General features: G+C 32.5%; 2 protein-coding genes across 2 annotated transcripts; both read left to right on the top strand.

The window, feature by feature from the left end:
* LOC106072367 (uncharacterized) lies at positions 1–6379 on the top strand. Its single transcript, XM_056033433.1, has 3 exons — positions 1–402; positions 3328–3424; positions 5144–6379. Exons 1-3 carry the CDS (start codon positions 156–158, stop codon positions 5310–5312), a joined length of 513 nt encoding a protein of 170 aa, XP_055889408.1. The 5' UTR covers positions 1–155; the 3' UTR covers positions 5313–6379.
* A 1105-nt stretch (positions 6380–7484) lies between these two features.
* LOC106072364 (beta-1,4-N-acetylgalactosaminyltransferase bre-4-like) lies at positions 7485–19020 on the top strand. Its single transcript, XM_056034058.1, has 11 exons — positions 7485–7617; positions 9586–9729; positions 10915–11102; positions 11747–11824; positions 12527–12635; positions 13428–13557; positions 14554–14741; positions 16660–16782; positions 16970–17062; positions 17324–17477; positions 17623–19020. The coding sequence occupies exons 3-11, from the start codon at positions 10955–10957 to the stop codon at positions 17635–17637; spliced, it is 1038 nt and encodes a 345-aa protein (XP_055890033.1). The 5' UTR covers positions 7485–7617; positions 9586–9729; positions 10915–10954; the 3' UTR covers positions 17638–19020.
* Positions 19021–19340: the final 320 nt, after the last annotated feature.

Below are 19340 nucleotides of genomic sequence, written 5' to 3'. Positions count from 1 at the left end.
ACGCAATCACGTAGTTGTCCTTTCCTGTTATTAGTTAGTTTTAGCTAAGTAAACAAATTGGTATAGTAAATAGTATACTGTATAGATCTACTACTATAGACTATATCTAGAGCTAGATTCAAATAAAAAGACTGCATGTTCTTTTCATCTTAGACATGAATAGTCTTTCGATAGCAAGATATGCTGAGAGTCGGCAAATTTTAAGGCAACTTATATTACCACGATTGAAGTCTGGATGTAACACTCAAACTGTTACTGTTCGAAGTTATCAATCGTCAATTAAATCTGGATGTACATTAAGATTTAACTCATTGCAGAAAATATCTGATGAAAGCGGGTCAAGATGTCAGCATTTAGAACAACAGAGCATAAGCCGACGATACTATAGTCCTATTGTTGATGGTAAGACTGCCGACTGGTGAACTGGTGATGGTATTCTGAGTCTATTATTATTAACTAATTAAGATCAAGTCTATACTAGTATACTATATAAATATATCTACATCTACTGATCTAGTCAATCTAGTACATCTAGATCTGACTTATAAATCAAATTATAATTCTGTATTTTAATTAGTCCATAATTATATTTGGATTTTGACATTGTAGTTAGGGTCTAATAATTGGACACCACCAACAAATTAAATTATAAAATAACTAAATGTAAATGTTAGATCATAGTAGCCTTAAACTTAAGCCTACCTAAGTTGGACACCCCACCTTATTATTGTCACAAATCTAACATATATTATAAAGAAGTATAGTAGAATGTAAGGAGTATGTATATAGTATATATCATTTTTTTTCATTATATGTCATGCATATAAATCAAAACCATTTGACTAATCTTGATCAAACTTGGTATGTTCCTTAGAAACATAGCAGAGACTGTAGTGACTTCTAGTGTATGTTTAATGTCCCCCCACACTACAGGAGATCTAAAAATGATTCATATGCCACTAAGACCTTAAACAATGTCTCTAAATCATTTAACCAAGTCTTCGACTATTTTCATACTCTGTTTTTATAGTCTTGGCATAATAAAAATGTGAAAGGAACATTTGACATAGATCTAGATCTAAATCCAATCCACTACATCAAAAACACCCCAACTAAGACCTGCAGTCCTCGAATAATATTTTGATAGTATCTTTATAAAGTATAAACTTTTGCAGTTTCTGGATCATTTTTTCTTATTTTATTGTGATGAAAACATGGCTTGTTAAGATTCAGCATTTGATTTTATATGAAAGTTTATATTTTCAACCTTACCTGATGAACATATATATTGAATAGCAGCTTAAAGTGCTTTTATATGTTTTAGGATATTTTCTATAGATGTTAATGCTAATTAGCTTGTATTTATAAATAGGAAACATCTATTTGAAAGTTTATATTGTTTACTGTCACTAAAAAGAGGTGTTTGGTGAAAGTTTTAATATTTTTCTAAAGTCACTTTCACTTCTTCTTCATCGCTCTCATTGTTATGTTGGAGTGTTCATATGACTAGACCAATACATGAGATGAACTGCGCAGTGGTTTCCAAATCAGGGAGCTCTCCATATAGTTTTCTTTCTATTGGGGTGATTTGGGGCCAATGTCTTATACGGGCCTCTTGGTAGAGAGAGCAGTTTTGGAGGACGTGGTCGGCATTTTCTGGTGATACTCCACATGGGCAGATTTCACTGGTTCCAATTTTGAGCTTCTGGAACATGTGTTGTCGCATTCTGTTGTGTCTGGTCCTGAGTCGAAAGATTAGACGTTGGTCTTGTCGGGATAGCTTATAGTAAGCATCATCTTTCTTGTGATTTGGATGGGAGCTCGTCCATTTCTCATTTATTTTATCTACAATTAATTTCTTCATTTCTTCACTTTCACTTGAAATGAAGGATGAAGAGTAGGCTAAGAGAATGTACACATCCTTTTTTTTTTGTTGTTGTGGGGGAAAAGAGAGAGAGAGGCAGTTAAGGCAAAGTCATAGCAACGCAAGGCAACCAAGTTACTTGGCTGATGCTCATTCCATGATCTCAATCTATGACAGTGAAAAGACGGATTATAGTCGATCTAGGTCTGCATATAGTCACTTGAAAACTGTTGTACTCATAATCCTATAAGATAATTCCTTATTATTGTTATTATTATTATTATTCACAATAAAAAATCAAATCTTTTCTAATTTTTTTGACAACGCTTAGATTAACTTGCTCTGTATCTTTCTTGTATGTTGGCATTGTTGTTTAGAATTTGCAACTGATTTTTCAACTTCTCATCTAATAATCATCAAGTTTTGCATACAGGTTCATGGTCAATTACAACACATGAATCAATATAACAAAATCAACCTGTTCATTTTGTTTTAGATAGATTATAAAAAAAAACAAAACGCACTGTGCTAAGGGGAAATAAACCTTGTGTATTGAATTAGGCAATAAGAATTGAAAGACAGTAAAAGATAAAATAATTAAATGTTTAAGTTATATCCAAGACTGTATGTTAATGTAAACAGATTCGAATTGTCACTAAATAGAAACACTTTGCAGGAAGGATCCCATCTACTTTTCTGTCATCATTATTCTGGCATTTTGTTTACTATAGTGGATTTGAAATGATAAAAAGATTGTTGAATTCATTTTCCCAGCTAATGGTCAATATGCTAGATTCTCCAGGAGAAAAAATATATTTTCCTGGCCTACATGTATTGGCTTTCTACATTTGGGCGTTGGCATAAGATTGCTTTACTATTAAATATAATATATACAACCTTGGTTTTAAGTTTTGAAATATTTTTATATTCTTATTGTATTAAAAATGCAGAATTTTTATATATCCTCTAATATCCTTATTCGCTGTACTTCTAAATGAAAAGATTTAAACTGATGAGTCTTTTTCTGATGTACTGGCTTTAAAAAAGTAAATAGTAGAGTTTACTTTTCAGATCTTGTGATCTATGGGGCAGATGATGTTCAGATCATCAGTTTCTATGGCCAGCGGTTAAAGAGCAGGGTGTCATGTGGACAGCACAACGACCAACCACCTTTACTTTCCCCAACTAAACTTAACCCTTAAAATGCTGAACTGTTTTACAATGAGTGCATACACAATTCTGATGTTTAGAGGCTAAACTACCAAACGCGCTTTAAGGGTTAAGTACTCATTAGTGTTGGGTAAAGTCAGGAGTCCTCTAAAAATCCCAAATTTCAAAATTCCAGTCTTTACCAAGATTCAAACTCAGGACTCCAGGTTCAGAAGCCAAGCGCTTAGCCACTGGCTTTGACTGATAATTACTGATTCCAAACACTTACATTTATTTATTTTTTTTCTTTTCAGAAGGGGCAGCCACTCACAAGCCTACACCATTACAGCAGAGGATGTTGGTATGGGAAAAGTTTTATCCATCGCTAGATAAGGTCCCGGATAGAGTAAGGTAGGTATTTATGTCACCATTGAACCTTCTGTTCCTTCTACTTCCATTTTGGCACTTGGGTGGTCCTGCTTAGCTTTCTTTGCTCTACATAAGAGAAGAGTGTGAAGGATGTCATTGAACATCTAGTTGATGAAACTAAAGGGTCACCAAGGACATATGTATATTTAGCTATTGTTTTATCCTATGACGGAACTGTCTGGTATGCTTATATTCTCTTTTAATGGGCCAGCTCCTCTCCCATTTTACCTTCAGTACATCTAGAAGTTTACTTATTACTAATCATTGAATCTCCCTTTGTGATGATGAGAAGATTTTCATGTGAGATGTGTTCAAGCCTATACAATAATTAATTACAATGCTGATTAAGCCTTTAGTTCTTCTTCATCTAGCCAGCTTCTTGCTGCTGAGCTGTTAGCTCTTTTGCAGTCAGTGCCAAGGCAAAGTACCACCCTGTTATTCTCAGTTGTATCCCACTGCCGTACAGAGTGTTGGTTATGCTGGGGTGTTGAGTAGGGTCTGTCCGAGGGGAACTAAATTGGGGCATTTTAAGCAACAACTAACTACCCATTTTTTCATTGTCTTCAAATAGCAGTCAGTCTGTTGGTGTTAAGGGCATAGACACTTATTTAGTAGGCTTGATTTAAGGCTCCTTAACTTTGGGATTTCCCATGATCTGGTTCTGTGAGATCAGATTATTTGTTGTTTTCTTGTCTTTCTTGGCAACTTTTAATTAAGATAAGCTGTATCGGTTCCGGATGTTTTTTTTTCTGGTTTTATAATCATTTTGGAACAGGATCATCTAATAAGCTGTTAACAGAGGAGATAAGTTGAGGAAAGGAAGTAAAAATTTTTATTTTATACAGCAAATAGTCATACTGGATAGCAAACTGTCATGTGATAACTTTAAGTCTTTGATCTAGTTGAATAACTTTCTGGAACAAAGGGCAGGAGCAAAGGCGATTAAAACTCTTAAATTGGTTTAATTGAACTCTTCCATAGCAAATGTACCAATATGTTTGTTTGTAAAATGTTTTAGATGTTTCGGATGTTCCTTCAGAGTTGAAGATAGTTTACTTCCTAGTCCAAACCTCCCGCAGGACGACAGGGGATGGGAGCGGGCAGGATTAGAACCCTCGACCATCGATAAATCAGAACGACAGTCCAGCGCGCAAACCACACGACCAGGCAGCCACCCTATATGGCTGATGGGACCCATTGCTCATTGGTGTTAAGATTCTGGCAGCAAATGTTAACATAAACTTACAAACATGATATTATAAAAGCTAGCTTTCATAAAATAGTGTGTAACAGGCTTGAAGGTTAATTGATTTCTTAATGCAGAACTTGAATACAACTTGAATACAACTTTTTTACAAATTTATATTGATTTAACATCTATGTCAATGTATGTAGAAACACAAATGATTAAATTATTATCTTGAACACTTCACTTATACTTATAAATAAAAGTCTTTCTGTCACTCATCTCCTGCTCTTCTTCTTACTTTTACAATGTTCACTCCTTTATTTATCACCTCAACTATCACAGACTTCCTCCTGGTTACATCAGGATCTTGTGAGCCTACTCAGCCTTTAAAGAATCTTTCTAGTTTTACTGATGGTTACATTAGAAACATGTAAACCCACACTCCATAACTATCAGACAAGAGAAAAATGTAATGTTTCACAATATTTTCCTATTACTTTTTTTTTTTTCAGCAAAGGTCAAATGAAAAAAGCAATGGACAAATTTCGAGTTCGGTGCTCCTTGTATATGATAGCCCTTACACTGATATCTGCTGCCATAATGGCGACCATAGGAAGAATGGAGAGAGATCAAGGCAACAGTGTCGCAAAGATAAACCAGTCCAGATATAGCAAAACATGAGTGTTTTTTTAGTCTGGTGTCAATAATGTCACCATTAAATAACTTTGACAAGTTTACATATTGTATGTTTGCTGTGTACAGCAATGAATTAGAAACAGTTCACCTGCATAATGTTATGTCAGTGAGAGAATGGGGCTATACATTAAGAGTCTGTCTTTATTTTTAATTTCTAGGAATTTTAACTAATTTAAACTCCTTGCCCAATATTTGGACTCAAATGTTACTTATTGTTAAAAAAATAAATGTGATTTCTCAATGCTAATGAAATGAGGAGTGCGGCATAATTTGTTTTCACTTGATTTGTGGACTAAGATAATTGCTGAATAATAGATAGATGTTTCATGCTAAATATTAACTTTAACATGAAGCTTTAATGAAATTTTAATAATAATAAAAAAAATTGTTAAAGCCCTTCACCATAAATTTAGCTGCATCAGTTCATTGAACATTATTAATGTAATGTTTGTGATACATATACTTTTAAATGTCTTAATATGTCTTATTCTTGAAGCATTAAAAATGGCAGTGTCCAGAAGTTATTTATGAAATATGCTACGCCATTTAGATCAGTGGTGTCCAACCTTTTTTTCTCCTGAGGGCCATGCAAATTTCAGACACATGTCTCAAGATGCATCACTGAAAAAAAAAATTCATTTAGTTTCATTTAAGCTATCTTTTGCTGTGGTCATAAGCTTTGAGGGGATGAATGAGCCCTACATTAAAGGTCAAACATAGGCCATAGCTTGGGCATCACTGATCTGGGTAATTAATTTTTTCCCTCCTATTCATAACTAAAATTCGATTAAAAAAAATGTTACTTTCCATGTTTGAAGTAATTCAGAAACATTTTGTTTAATGTTGATCACAGCCAGTCTGCTTAAATGTATAAAATATAATTCATTATGTGTTTTTGTGAAGTTGTTACCTTGTATTCTTGAATCTCTATATGTAGTAACATAGTAGCAGTGGCACAAAGACTGTATAACAAATGTAGGAGATATACAATGACTTTCCTGTTTCAAATAATGTACCAACTGGAGTTTGTGTTATTAAATCTTTAAAACAAATATTTTGTATTCTTATTGTGTTTTGAGTTGTGCTGATCTCTAACAAAAAAAATGTTGTTTTTTTTAGTAAACTGAACTGATACTAGTAATTTTAAATATAGGTCTACCTACAAAAAAAATATTTTTTTCAGTGTTTCAATTTCCAAGTAAACAAAAAGTCATTGTGTCTGTTTTTGTGATTGGTGTCTTGTATCTTCTCTGTAATGGTAAAATCATATTGTAAAACTGGTAGTGAAATAAAGTTGTTTTTTTTATGGTTAAAATCTTTTTAGCTTTCTCAAGAATTTAATCATCAAGAACAAAATATCTGCATGTAAAATTGTGTTTCTACAAGTTGCTTGTAGCATTAGACTCAATTAAATTTCAAGAATTTTAAAATCACCTTTAAATAAAAGAACTTTTTTAAAAACAATAAGTAAATAACAAAAAAAAGAGATTGGAATTGGTTATCTCAAATGTTAATATGCTAAATGGCTCTAATAACAAAATCTGGGAAATTGTATACAAATGTGAACACCTTTTTAAAAAAAAAGTTCCTCTTTCAGACCTTGTGATCTGTAGGGCAGATGATGTAAAGGTCATCTGTTTCTGTGGCCTACTGTTAATGAGGGTATCTTGTGGCCAGCACAACATCCAACCGCCTTTACTTTTCCTCAACTAATGTCAGGTACCCATCAGAGCTAGGTGGACTCAAAGGCGCCCAAAGATCTCGAAATTAAAAATCCACCTTTTCAATACAAAATTAGAAAAAAAGTACATATGAATGACTTAGATCTAGATCTACTATAGAAATTATTTTTTTTGATAGAAGAACTTAAAATTGTACACACTATGCTTCAATCTTCTCTCATTTGTAAAAATAGTAGATTTTTAAAAATTTATGATAACTAGTAATTAGCACTCATAGATTGAAAACTGTAAAGACGGGTCAAGGGAGTACACCCATTCACCAGTATACGTAAAACAAAAAGTAGCCAAAGGTGGTTCAAGGGAGCGCACCCATCAACCATTATTTTTATAACCCATCTCTAACGTAGACTAACGGTACACGTTTAACATGCCCCAGTGACTGAGTGAGTGGCCTAAAAAAATTGCTCCTCTCAGAGCAAGAGTGTGTACTTCGTGTGAAGTGAGAAATGGAACATCGTCTGCTAGACTCCGTATTGTACGCTGCTAGAATCTGTGTAGAACTAGGCTACTGGAAAGTAGATCGAAATCAAGTAGCAGAACTGAAGAAGGTGAGTTGTTTTTGTTGTTCTAAATAAATGAATGGCGATTTAATTTGATTTAGAATCTAGAGAGTAGAGTCTAGAAGCTGTTGATACTGGACTATTTATTTACATTAAACAGTGTATTTTTATCATTGAAAAATACATAATCTACATAGATTCTAGATCTCTATAAAATTGTAAACTTTTATTTTTTAATCTTTTTACTTTCTCATAACTTTCTGTGTTTCTTATCTTATATCTTACAGTAGTTACAGACGTTCTTTCAAAGAATAATAATTAATAGATCTCTATAATTATATCTACATCCTACCCGTATCTAGATCTATATTGTCAATCTACCTACCCACCACTAATAAATGTAAAATTTTAAGAAACCTAAACAATAATGGCAACATAGAAGAAAAGTAACGTCTGTATTAGATAAGCTATAATATATAATAAGAGCAATATAAATCAAGATTCTAAAAATAGAATTCAGTAATAAATATATTCTTCATTTTAAATCCTAAAACTATTGCAGTTATTTTTAGATTAGATTCCTAATACAGATTTACTTAATTTAAAATGCAATACAGTAATAAACTTTATCTGAGTCCACCCATCTCTAATGGGTTCCTGACTTAAGTTGGGGAAAGTAAAAGTGGTTGGTCATTGTGCTGGCCACATGGTATCCTGCTCATTAACTGACAACCTTAACATCAATGTCATACTCCTTCTGGTGTAATTTTGATGAAATTAGCCTTCTGATCTTAGGCAGGCCTGTCTAATTGCACAATTTCGTATTGTATGTTCTTGTTACTGCTTCAGATACAGATTTTGGTGTCAGGTTCACTTTGTCAAATAGCATGTTTTTTTTTAATTTCTTTATACTTTTGAAAATAGAAGATTAAGGCTTCTCAATACAAAGATGTGATGGCGCTAATATCTAATAAGGCTTGAACTAAAGATGTAGCCTTTCACTTTAAATCTATCATTATCTCATGATGCATTAATGATGACATTATTGCTAAATAATGACTTAGCAGAGTTTAAATCTCTTATTAACATGCATGATTAGATTAACACATGGATACACATAGGAAATAATTACCTTCACTTTTGAAGGATTGATTGTAATTATGAAATAAAATTAAATTTGTGCTAAAGTTGGAGTTAGTCTGCCATTCAGATGTCTCAAAAGTAGAATTAAAAAGTAACTTTAAAGAACGGTTGCTTCATATAGTATTTTAGCTTCATCTTTTTGTCCAGTTTTGTTAAGTTAAAAAAAAATACATTTCAAGTTCTTGTTGGGTCTTTGTCTTTACTTGTGTTCATTGCTCCAAACCCATTTTTACATGTCACGCCTTGTGGAGCTTTTTAGTTTTTTGTATTGACAAATAAAGGGCTGGATATGCTGAGGGGTTAACCACAAGGGGTCACAAGTTCAAATCACTGTTATAATGAGGATTTATACTTTATAACCATTATGCAAACCCTGAGACCACCCAATTCTAATAGATACCTAATGTTTTTTGGCAAAGTAAAGGCCATTGGTTGCATGTTCTAGCCACATGCTACTCTCTCATTAACTGCTCTCTCGTAGACTTGATGAGCTTTACGTTATGAACTGCAAGGTCTAAACAGGAAAGCTTATGGCAAAGAAAAAAAAACTAATCCTAAACATGTTGAATTAAGCCTAATATACATGTCTCAAATACAGTCAGCTTTTCAGGGGAAATATTCAATTCCACAGACATCTTCCTGTACTCATAAAAGAAGACCAAACTCATCTTCTATCATGAAATATGAGTGTGACTTGTCACTTCTGCTGTTTGAACTATGACCCAGAACTCTTTTTTATAACTAATATTTGTATAAGAAATTCAATTTCTTTTCAATTACAATTGTTTTCAGCACTGCTCTAAAATTTAGTTAATCTCTAGGCATAGTTTTAATAATTTGAAACCTTCTTTTTTTTTCATTTTCCAAAAAAAGTTAAGTCAAAGCTGGAGAAACAAGCCCATGGAGCAGTAGATCTACACAGTGAGAAGTGATGAAAGAGGAAAAAAGGTGGACAGTCTGAACATCACATGTCAGTATGGTTGAAACAGTTTACCAGCAACTCTACAAAATTGAGATGTAATTTTCATAACATACATGCATGATTTCTGATACGCTCCTCAAATATATACCTGTATTGCTTCAAAATTTTGGTTTCACATTTGATTAATATTTTCATCCCATTTCAATAAAGTTTTCAACCAGCTTAATAATTAAAGGTTTTCTGAATATGCATAATTTTTGTCTAGCTTCATCTTACACAGACAGAAGTTCCTTAAAGATTTTTTTGCATAAATATGTGTGTTAATCTAGACATTTATGTCGGCTATACTCTACTAAGTTGTTGATATTCTTGGTTGAGTTAGGCATCTGATATTTGCTAGTATGAAAAACAATTCGATAGATAAGTCCTGTTTTATTTCTTCAATTTTTTAAAATACCCCATCATCTTGTACTTTACACATTATCAACATTGTATATAATTTATTTAATAATTTTTTATGCTATTATTTGAGGATGTGGTGCTTTATCACTTTGTTTCAAAATTCAGAATTAGGATGTAGTTCTACATTTTCTCCATCCAATGCCAATGTTCCTTGAAACAAGTTTGAAAGGAATAATTCCAATGTTACCTGACATAAGTTTGAAAGGAATAATTCCAATTTTACCTGACATAAGTTTGAAAGGAATAATTCCAATGTTACCTGACATAAGTTTGAAAGGAATGGTGGCTAGTTGATGTGCTTGCCACAAGAAACATCACTAACCCTCAGCCATAGAAACGTGTGCCTTGTTGATTGCACAATCTGAAAAGGAAAGTTTACTTTTTATCACTGTTATTATAATTTGTCTTCAAAGTACCAAGTCTTCATGCTTAGTATTTTCTGATGCACTTTAATGCCTTTGCGGGTAATGTAAATGTTATAGATTTTCATGTTGCCTAAAGGTTCCAGCTAACATAATGTATAAAACTTGAATATAATCTTGAATTTAAAATTCCTGTTTCCTTTTGGAAAAAGAACTGCAGAACCTCATTTTTGCAGCCAATCGGTTTATGCTTGTCAGCCATATTATTTATTTTTTTAAATTAAATTTTAAATAATAATGTTAAACTTTATTTTCTTTAAAACTTAATAGAAATGATAAAAACAGTGCTAATAGAGTTTAAATTGGGGACAACTTACATACTCACTCAAATATTTCATTTTTAAAAACATAGACAGGTTTATTTATACAATCAGCTAGTTATTTTATTTTTTTCAGTTCCTAGTCACTGTCCAAGTTTGAGATATGCTCTTCAGAAATGGGGAAAGGAAGCACTTTTTGGCTTCTTAGCCTGTTCAAAAGAAAACAGTGGCTGTGTTTATTTGCTGTCTTCCTCTTGATCAGTTTTATTAGTTCTCTCATCTACACATTGCAGAAAAACAGTAATTATACAAAATTAAAGCTAGGTAAGAATGGATTTAGTTTTAAAATAGTAAAATCATGCCATGTGCTATATGATGATACATTATTATATATAATAGATATACCATATACATCAATAAAATAATAAGAAATAAAACAAAGTGGCAGAATGTTTTACACATGAGATGAATAAGAGTGCACAGAAATTAAAACAAATGTGCATTCCTCTGAGAAGTAAACATATGTATAGCTGGTGAAGAAAAATTTAATGTTGTTATGCCTAACAAAACCACTTTTTCATTTCTTCTACCAGAGCTTAGTGGCATATTTAAAATTAGTGTAAAATGTCCAGTTACAACTTATAATTAGAACTCTTCTACCTCCCTTGCCTACCATGTCTTCTTTCTCCAGATGCCCTCCATACCTTTGTTTTTCACATGTTCTGCCCACCATGCCTTTTTTCCCCATATTCTCTGCCCAAAATGCCTTCTTTCTCCACATGCTATGCCTAACTTTATTCATGTTTGTTTAAAGCTCTTTTTTTACTAGCACAATGTTCAGACATGTATCTTTATATAATTGTAATATCTTTATATAATTTGAAATTTGGACATGAAAGTTAACACATTAATCTACGTCAAATCATGACAGCTGTTTCAATATTTTCCACTAATAAAAATACTTGCAGGATCTCTGTCACAAGCATTTTATCTCAGAGTTTCACATCATCTTGAAAACTGTGTTTACGAATTGAATGATACTACAAGTAAGTATTTTGTTACTAGATAGCGTTTTCCTTGACCTTTACCTAAATGGTAACTGTGGTAATTACCATAAACATTAAGATGTAGTTTTTCCATATACATTTTGGGGTATGTTAAATGCTATTATTATGAGATTCAAAAAGTTATCAACAGACTATTGTATACTGTATACAAGATCAGATCAGAATCCCTAATCCATACTGTTCTTAAAAGCTTTAAATTTAATTTAAAAAAAACAACTGCAACTCTAATCATAAACAAAGTAAGGCTCTCCTTTCAGGGCAAAAGATATAAAGGTCATCTATTTCTATGGCCAATGTTATAATGAGGTTGTCATGTAGCTAGCACAATGACCACCAACATGCCCCCCTCTCCTATTTTTAATGAGATTTAGTAAAGTACTATTTTAAGATTGCTTGTAATTTAATAATGTATTCTGCCTGGCCATGTTGAATGGGCACTGGACAGTTGTTAGGTGGGCTTGGTGGTTCTGGGTTCATACCCTATCCACTGCTGCCATCCCAGTTATCATGCAGAAGGTTTGGACTAGACAAAAGAATATTTTCAACTCTGAAGGAACATCCAAAAATTGTAAAACATTTTACAAACATTGGGTTACATAATACTAAACTTTTAATGTCTGTCATTAAAAACATTTTACAAAACATTTTGATACAATAAATTAAATGATTTATGGTTTACAGAAGGACCAATTAAAGCAGACACCAGATTGATTCTTAAGTATGAAGAGATACGAGAGGACCTGTCACACAGTCTCAAGCTTGGTGGACACTTTAGTCCCACATCTTGCAAGTATGGTGCTGAGAACACACAAATAAATATATTTGGTTATAGAACATTTTTATTAGTGCATAATATTTTTTGTCTCCTTTGTTAATACCTGATATATGTGAGTTATAGCCCTTAGTTATTGTTAGTTATGTGTCCTTTGTTATGAACAAGGAGTTCCGCCCAAGTAAACATCGTGTGATTTATGAATAAAAGTGTACGGCCCAACTTCTACTAATTAACACCCTTGACATTTCATGACTCAAAATCGTAGAATGTATATAAATGAAACTCTTGTTTACATTAAAATAAATAATCTAATTTTTATTGTCAAACTAAATGTACAACTTATATTGTTATGCCTATTCAACTATATTGCAGACTATTGATAAATTTAAAAAAAAATAATTTTTATTTACTCAGAATGGCTCTCTTTCAAACCTACCAAAACGACTTACCTTAAAATGAGAGAATTATTGGGCAATAAAATGACTAGTAACCCCTTTACTCAAACAATCTATCCCCAAAAAAAATTCCTAGTCTTTAAATTAGTTTGAAAAACGGGTTCATGTACCAGAAAACCTCTTTCTATTAGCTGTACTTTGGTCTTACATACAGACAATTGAGACTCTGCACACAGCATCAGTTGATGTGCTACATAAAATCACTGAAGAATTTTTAAAACCAGATTGGAGAGTTTTAAAAAAATGAAATAGTAATTTTTGATGAAGTACCATAAAACCTTTTTTTAATTATTTTTTATTCTTTTAATTACTATTTTATCAAAGTCATATTTGTAATTTATCATTTGAACAGATCGAAACATAAAGTCGCTGTCATTGTTCCATTCAGGGATAGAGAAGTGCATCTTAAAATATTTCTCATTCACATGCATCCATTTCTTCAGAGACAAAACATAGAATACAGTATTATCATAGTAGAGCAGGTAAGATAGGTTGTGTATTCTTTATTACCAATTTCGTATCTATTTTATAATTTTTATAATAAGAGATCCTGGCAATTATTTTTTTTTTCATAATTAAAAAAATAAAAAATTCATCTGCATTTTTTTTCAGCATTCTAGATTTGGGTTGCAGTGCCTGAGAGGTTAATCCCTTGGCTTCCGAACCTAGGGCCCTGGTTTCGAATCTTGGTGAAGACTGAGATTTTGAATTTCTGGATTTTAAGGGTGCCCCTGAGTCCATTCAACTATAATAGATACTGAACTTTAGTTGGGAAAAGTAGAGGCAGTTGATCATTGTGCAGGCCACATGACACTCTGTCGTTAACCATTGGTAAAAGGAACAGATAACCTTAATATCATATGCCCTAAAGATCGCAAGATCTAAAAAGGGAAACTTTAATTTACGTATTAAGTTATAGACATTTCAGTTGATAATAGACATTTCAGTTGATATAGAAAGACACAAATAAATTAGAAACAAATGAATCATTAAGCTGGTGGCTGAGTGGTAAAGTGCTTTGCTTCCAAACCAATGGGTTACTGGTTTAAATCCCAGTAAATACTGGGATTTTTATTTTGGGATTTTTTGGCACTCCTGTGTAAACCCAACCTGACATTAGTTAGAGAAAAGTAAAGACGGTTGGTTGTTGGCGCTCCAAAGAAAGACCACGAGTATGTTAGTTTGATGATGTAGATGCAGATCTACAATGGCCATAGAGACATAAAGCACAGGATAGATTAGAATGGAGAGAAATGCTAGAGTAGGCCAGAGCCCTCCATGAGCTGTAGCACTTTGATGGATGCATGGATGGTTGGCTGTTGTGCTGGCCACATATAGACACCCTTATTAATAATTGAGGCCACAGAAATAGACCTTTCTGTCCCATAGAGTTCCAAGTCTGAATGAAGTAAGTCTACTTTAGTTTCTTTTTATTGTTCATTAAGTCCTACTAAATCTTGAAATGTATATATTCACAGGAAGCTGGTGTTCCTTTTAACCGAGCTCTTCTGCTGAATGTGGGTTTTGTGGAGGCTTTAAAGATTCATGATTTCACTTGCTTTGTTTTTCATGATGTGGACCTTTTGCCACTGGATGACAGAATCCTGTACACATGCAGTGATGAGCCTGTCCACTTGAGTGCTACCATAGACAGCCATGGAAATAAGTAATAGTTGCATTTTTTTTCTATATCCTTTTAAGATTTTAATTTGGATTTGAATCTAAATAGTTAATATGATAATATTTTGTTCTTGAATGCTGTGTTAGTCCATGTTGCTTGTTTCTTAATTGTTTTAAAAATTGATTACTTCAACTAGTGCAGCAGATGGGGAATGGTTGCAGATAGGTAAAGCCTTTGGCTTATGAAGTATCGAGTCTCAAGCTTAAATCTTGATTTGTAGGACTCCCCTGAGTTCACCTAACTCTAATAATTATCTGATTTTTACTTTGGGGAAGTAAGGCTTATGAACAGTAGGTCATAGAGACAGAAATGAGCTTTACATCAACTTCACGCATAGATTGCTAGGTCTGAAGGAACATCTTTACTTTTTTTTTTCACTTTACTAATGCAGCAGGTGGGATGTAAAAAGTTCCTGCCAAAGTGATTTACTTTGAAAGTTTTAGTCTCACTCTGTTGTAATGTCTATAACAGGAAGACTAAGACTAAAATAGACAGCTAATTAGTTTGAAAGCATAACATTTTGGTTTTGGTCTTCTGCAGATTTTGTGACAGATAATATAATCTAAAAAAAAAAGCCACTTAAAAGACAGGCTCTCATATAATGAATAGGGTTCTAACAATTCACAACCTTGACTCCATTAAATTTGTTTAACTTGTTTCATAAGTGTTTCAGCCAATATGGACCTGTACAAAACTATATATATTCTTTTGTGTGGATCTATTAGCTATTTTGTTATATATTTGTACATGTTCTTAGGTTTTCTTCAGTGAGAAGTTATTTTTTTTTAATTTTGTTATTGTATGTATTGAATTTAACTGATCTTTACATTTGTATTAACCTAAATTAATTCTGAAACCATCAACTCATGTAGGCCTACTTTTCATCTTACACAGATTTAAAACTTTGCCCTAATATTTGAAACAAAGTCGTTCTCAACACAATGTAAAAGATTTGGTTGATAGCTCCTGTCATGCTACAAATTTAATTAGCCATAGATATGCTCATTTTCAGAGCAATACAGGATGCAAGAATGCAGAAAATAAAACTTTTCTTAGTATGTGTCTATCTTTGAATGGCAGAACAGACTTTAGATGATGTATCAAAATAATGTGTTAACAGGCATCACTTTATAACAGTGTGTCCCAAACTGTGTTCCACGAAACCCTAGTGCTCCACGAGGCCTGAATAGGTGTTCAATGAACTACTGCAATAATTAACTGGTAGGCTACCACCTAAATTAATCTATCTAAAAAAACAAGCAAAGTGTTCTGCTAAATACTCAGATGTGCCGTTAAGGAAAATAGTTTGGGAGACACTACTCAATAGTGTTCCACTAAGAATTATAAACTTAGGAATGAATGGAAAGAAAAAAAAAGTGTGTGACAGTCTTGTATTTAAAATATATGCAAATATTTGTTTGTTCAAGAGAGATGAACATAAAAGACATTCACATTTTTTTTTCTACTCTTTTCTTCTGTTCAACAAATGTAATCCACTAATCACCTGTTTTAACTAACTTCTTATATTTCCCATTATACTAAAGCTCCCCTTTCAGACCTTGTGGTCTATAGGGCAGATATTAGAAAGGTCATCTGTTTCTGTGGCCTACAGTTAACGAGGGTGTCATTTGGCCAGCACAATGACCATACGCCTAAGGCCTTTACTTTTCTCCAACTAATGTCAGCTACCAATTAGAGCTGGGTGGACTCAGAGGTGCCCAAAGATCCCGAAATTAAAAATTCCAGTCTTCACCAGGATTCGAACCCCGTCCCTGGTTCGGAAGCCAATCGCTTTACAGCTCAGCCACTACGCCTCCTCCCATTAGGTATACTTTCTTTTCAAAATACAATACAATAATAATTTTCATACATACTGAGTAATATAGCATGTTTTTTGTTACAGGTTGATGTACCAGAATATATTTGGTGGAGCTTCCATGATGACCAAAGACATGGTTGAGAAAGTAAATGGGTTTTCCAATCTTTATTTTGGTTGGGGTGGTGAGGATGATGACATGTCTTACAGGTAAATTTCTTCATTTCTTTTCTGGAATTCTGACAAGTTACATTAAGATTCAAATGGGCGCATTCATTGTCAGACAGATATATACATATCACATCAACTTTACATCATCTGCCATATAGGCCACATGGTATAAAAGGGAAACTTTTTGAAAATTAACTGATTTTTGTTTGTGTGTATCTTTTTCTAGGGTTAGGAGTCATGCCATGATGATAGTTCGTTATGCTCCTGAAATAGCCAAGTATACAATGATGCGACATGCCAAAGAAAATCAAGAAGACAGGTCTGTACATGACTAGCTTCTTTAACATTTAATAAAGCAGTCTGTGTGTATAAGTTTTTATTTTCAATGATTTAACCAGTTGATGCATTCCACCTCTTGGCTATATAACTTTCATTTTGGGAATCTTTGACTGCAATTTTTACAAGGAGATTTAAAAGTTTTAATTAATTTGTATATAAAAAAGTCAGTGAGACTCTGTACTGTTGTACATATTGTATTTATTTGCTTACATGTAACTTACATTTATGATTCTTCTTACAGAACTAGTCTTTTCTCTTCAAGTAAGAAAAGAATCCATCATGATGGTTTGAACACATTGAACTATCAGCTGTTAGAACTTAAGCTTCTCCCATTGTATACATGGCTGTATGTTAGAGTAAATATGACACAGATGTTAGACAACCCATATTTATATGTAAGTACACTTACTTAAACTTATTTATTGAGATGAAATTTTATATGCAGCCAATCTGCCTTAATGAAACAAAAGATGTTTATGTACTCTTAACTAACCAATAATATGTTCTAATCTGGTTTCTATTTATTTTATGTCTTTGCAGAACTCTAGTAGTTGAAAGAATGGCTGCTTTCATATCTTGTACTTTCTATGGAATAAGTTCAAAGCAATAAATGGATGAAATATTACATTAGTTAAAAGAAGACCTTTAGAAGATGTCAATTTATATTGTAAAAAATGTGTTTAAATAATTTGAATAGCAAACTACCCTAAATCAGTTTTATCTGGCCATAGTTTAAAACAGCTTTGGTATATATATTGTTACGATTCTCTCCTAATCAGGCCTTCTGTAAACACTGCTAAACACAACACATCAACACATCAAGAACTTGACAACAAGGCTCCAAATAATCTGGTACTTTAATAAGGGTCAAATAAAACAGCCAATATAACACAATTGGCAACACGATCAACTACTACAAAGTTAGACTGTATATCACTGTACTAAACTCATAACTCTACTGTCTCTTCCTGGACTCGTACGTTTCTTTGGAGGACTGCACCAGGACTGACTTCATGGTCGAATAACAGTCCCGGTCTTAACGCTCTCTGGTCTTGAACTGCCGCTTTCTTACACACTGTGTCTCTGGTCTGCGCAGGCTTATGATCAGATGACCATAACATGGGTGCTATTCACTTGCAAAGTTCATGCCAGTACTGTCCCTTGCCTTTCAATATAGCCCACTAAACTGTATTACTGGCCTGTGTCACCTATGTCAGCTAATCACACACAGTTAACTCATTTGCGCCGCGAATAGGGTTATAACAATATTGTTGTGTATGTATAAAAAATATTTTTAACATTGTGATAAACATGTTTTTTTTGTTTTGTTGAACTGTATGTTTAGTTCCTTTTTTTTTAAACACATGTACAGTTTGAAAAAATGAATGTTATTGTAAAATTTATAAATGTAGTTGTTTCAATGTATGAAAATGTTTACTCTACTTTGATAAAAACATCTTGCTGTAATGATTGCCTTATTAACATGAATTTATGCTGTAATTATTGCCTTATTAACATGTATTTTTGCTAAGAGCTAATATAATGGTGTTATTGTTTTGATATGCAACATGTTAATTATTTATAAGTTTATTTTTAAAACTTATAAAATATTTGTACTTGTTGCTGGAGATAATCAATTATATAGTATTATATGGTATATGATTATATAATCTCTTAAATGTTATTATATAGGCCTATATGCTAAAAAATGAATTTTGATTTTGCTAATAATATAAATCTATGTCCCTGCTGCATTAGTTAATAGGCCTATAAGACCCTCAATCAATGTATATATTGATATAGGCCTCTGGCTCTAAACAAAGCACTGTGTATAATCTATAGCTAAATAAACATTGTATTTTATTGTTCAAAATTTAAATATCTTTTCATTAATACCTATGTTGAATTTTTGTTTTCTAATGAGTTTGAATAAAACTTAAATATTTTAAAATTTTATTGTGTTTTTTTTCAGCTCTTCAATCAAATCTTACTATTCTTCTTCAATTATTTACTAATAGTAATGAATGCTTTTACTCCAGCCTCAACTAAGCTTTATAAATCTATATATATAACTAAATATATATTCATTAAATTATTCTTTTTTATTAGAGTAGGAATGGATGGCTTGAATCAGCTTTTATTAACATCTTTAACATATGGATAATAGTTATAATATTTAAATGTTTTGAATTATTTATATAAATTATATGAATATTTTAATAAATTATAAAAAGTGGTTTAAAACAAACAACAATAAA

This window comes from Biomphalaria glabrata, chromosome 6, assembly GCF_947242115.1.
Source record: "Biomphalaria glabrata chromosome 6, xgBioGlab47.1, whole genome shotgun sequence".
NCBI lineage: Eukaryota > Metazoa > Mollusca > Gastropoda > Planorbidae > Biomphalaria > Biomphalaria glabrata.
The sequence above is the reverse complement of the archived record's forward strand: the minus strand, read 5'-3'. Positions and strand labels throughout refer to the sequence as shown.

Coding starts and splice junctions, on each gene's coding strand:
- LOC106072367 (XM_056033433.1), top strand. CDS start 156: ATGAATAGTCTTTCGATAGCAAGATATGCTGAGAGTCGGCAAATTTTA. Junction 403..3,327: donor CTATAGTCCTATTGTTGATG/GTAAGACTGCCG, acceptor TTTTCTTTTCAG/AAGGGGCAGCCACTCACAAG. Junction 3,425..5,143: donor AAGGTCCCGGATAGAGTAAG/GTAGGTATTTAT, acceptor TTTTTTTTTCAG/CAAAGGTCAAATGAAAAAAG.
- LOC106072364 (XM_056034058.1), top strand. CDS start 10,955: ATGGGGAAAGGAAGCACTTTTTGGCTTCTTAGCCTGTTCAAAAGAAAA. Junction 11,825..12,526: donor CGAATTGAATGATACTACAA/GTAAGTATTTTG, acceptor TATGGTTTACAG/AAGGACCAATTAAAGCAGAC. Junction 17,063..17,323: donor AAAGAAAATCAAGAAGACAG/GTCTGTACATGA, acceptor TTCTTCTTACAG/AACTAGTCTTTTCTCTTCAA.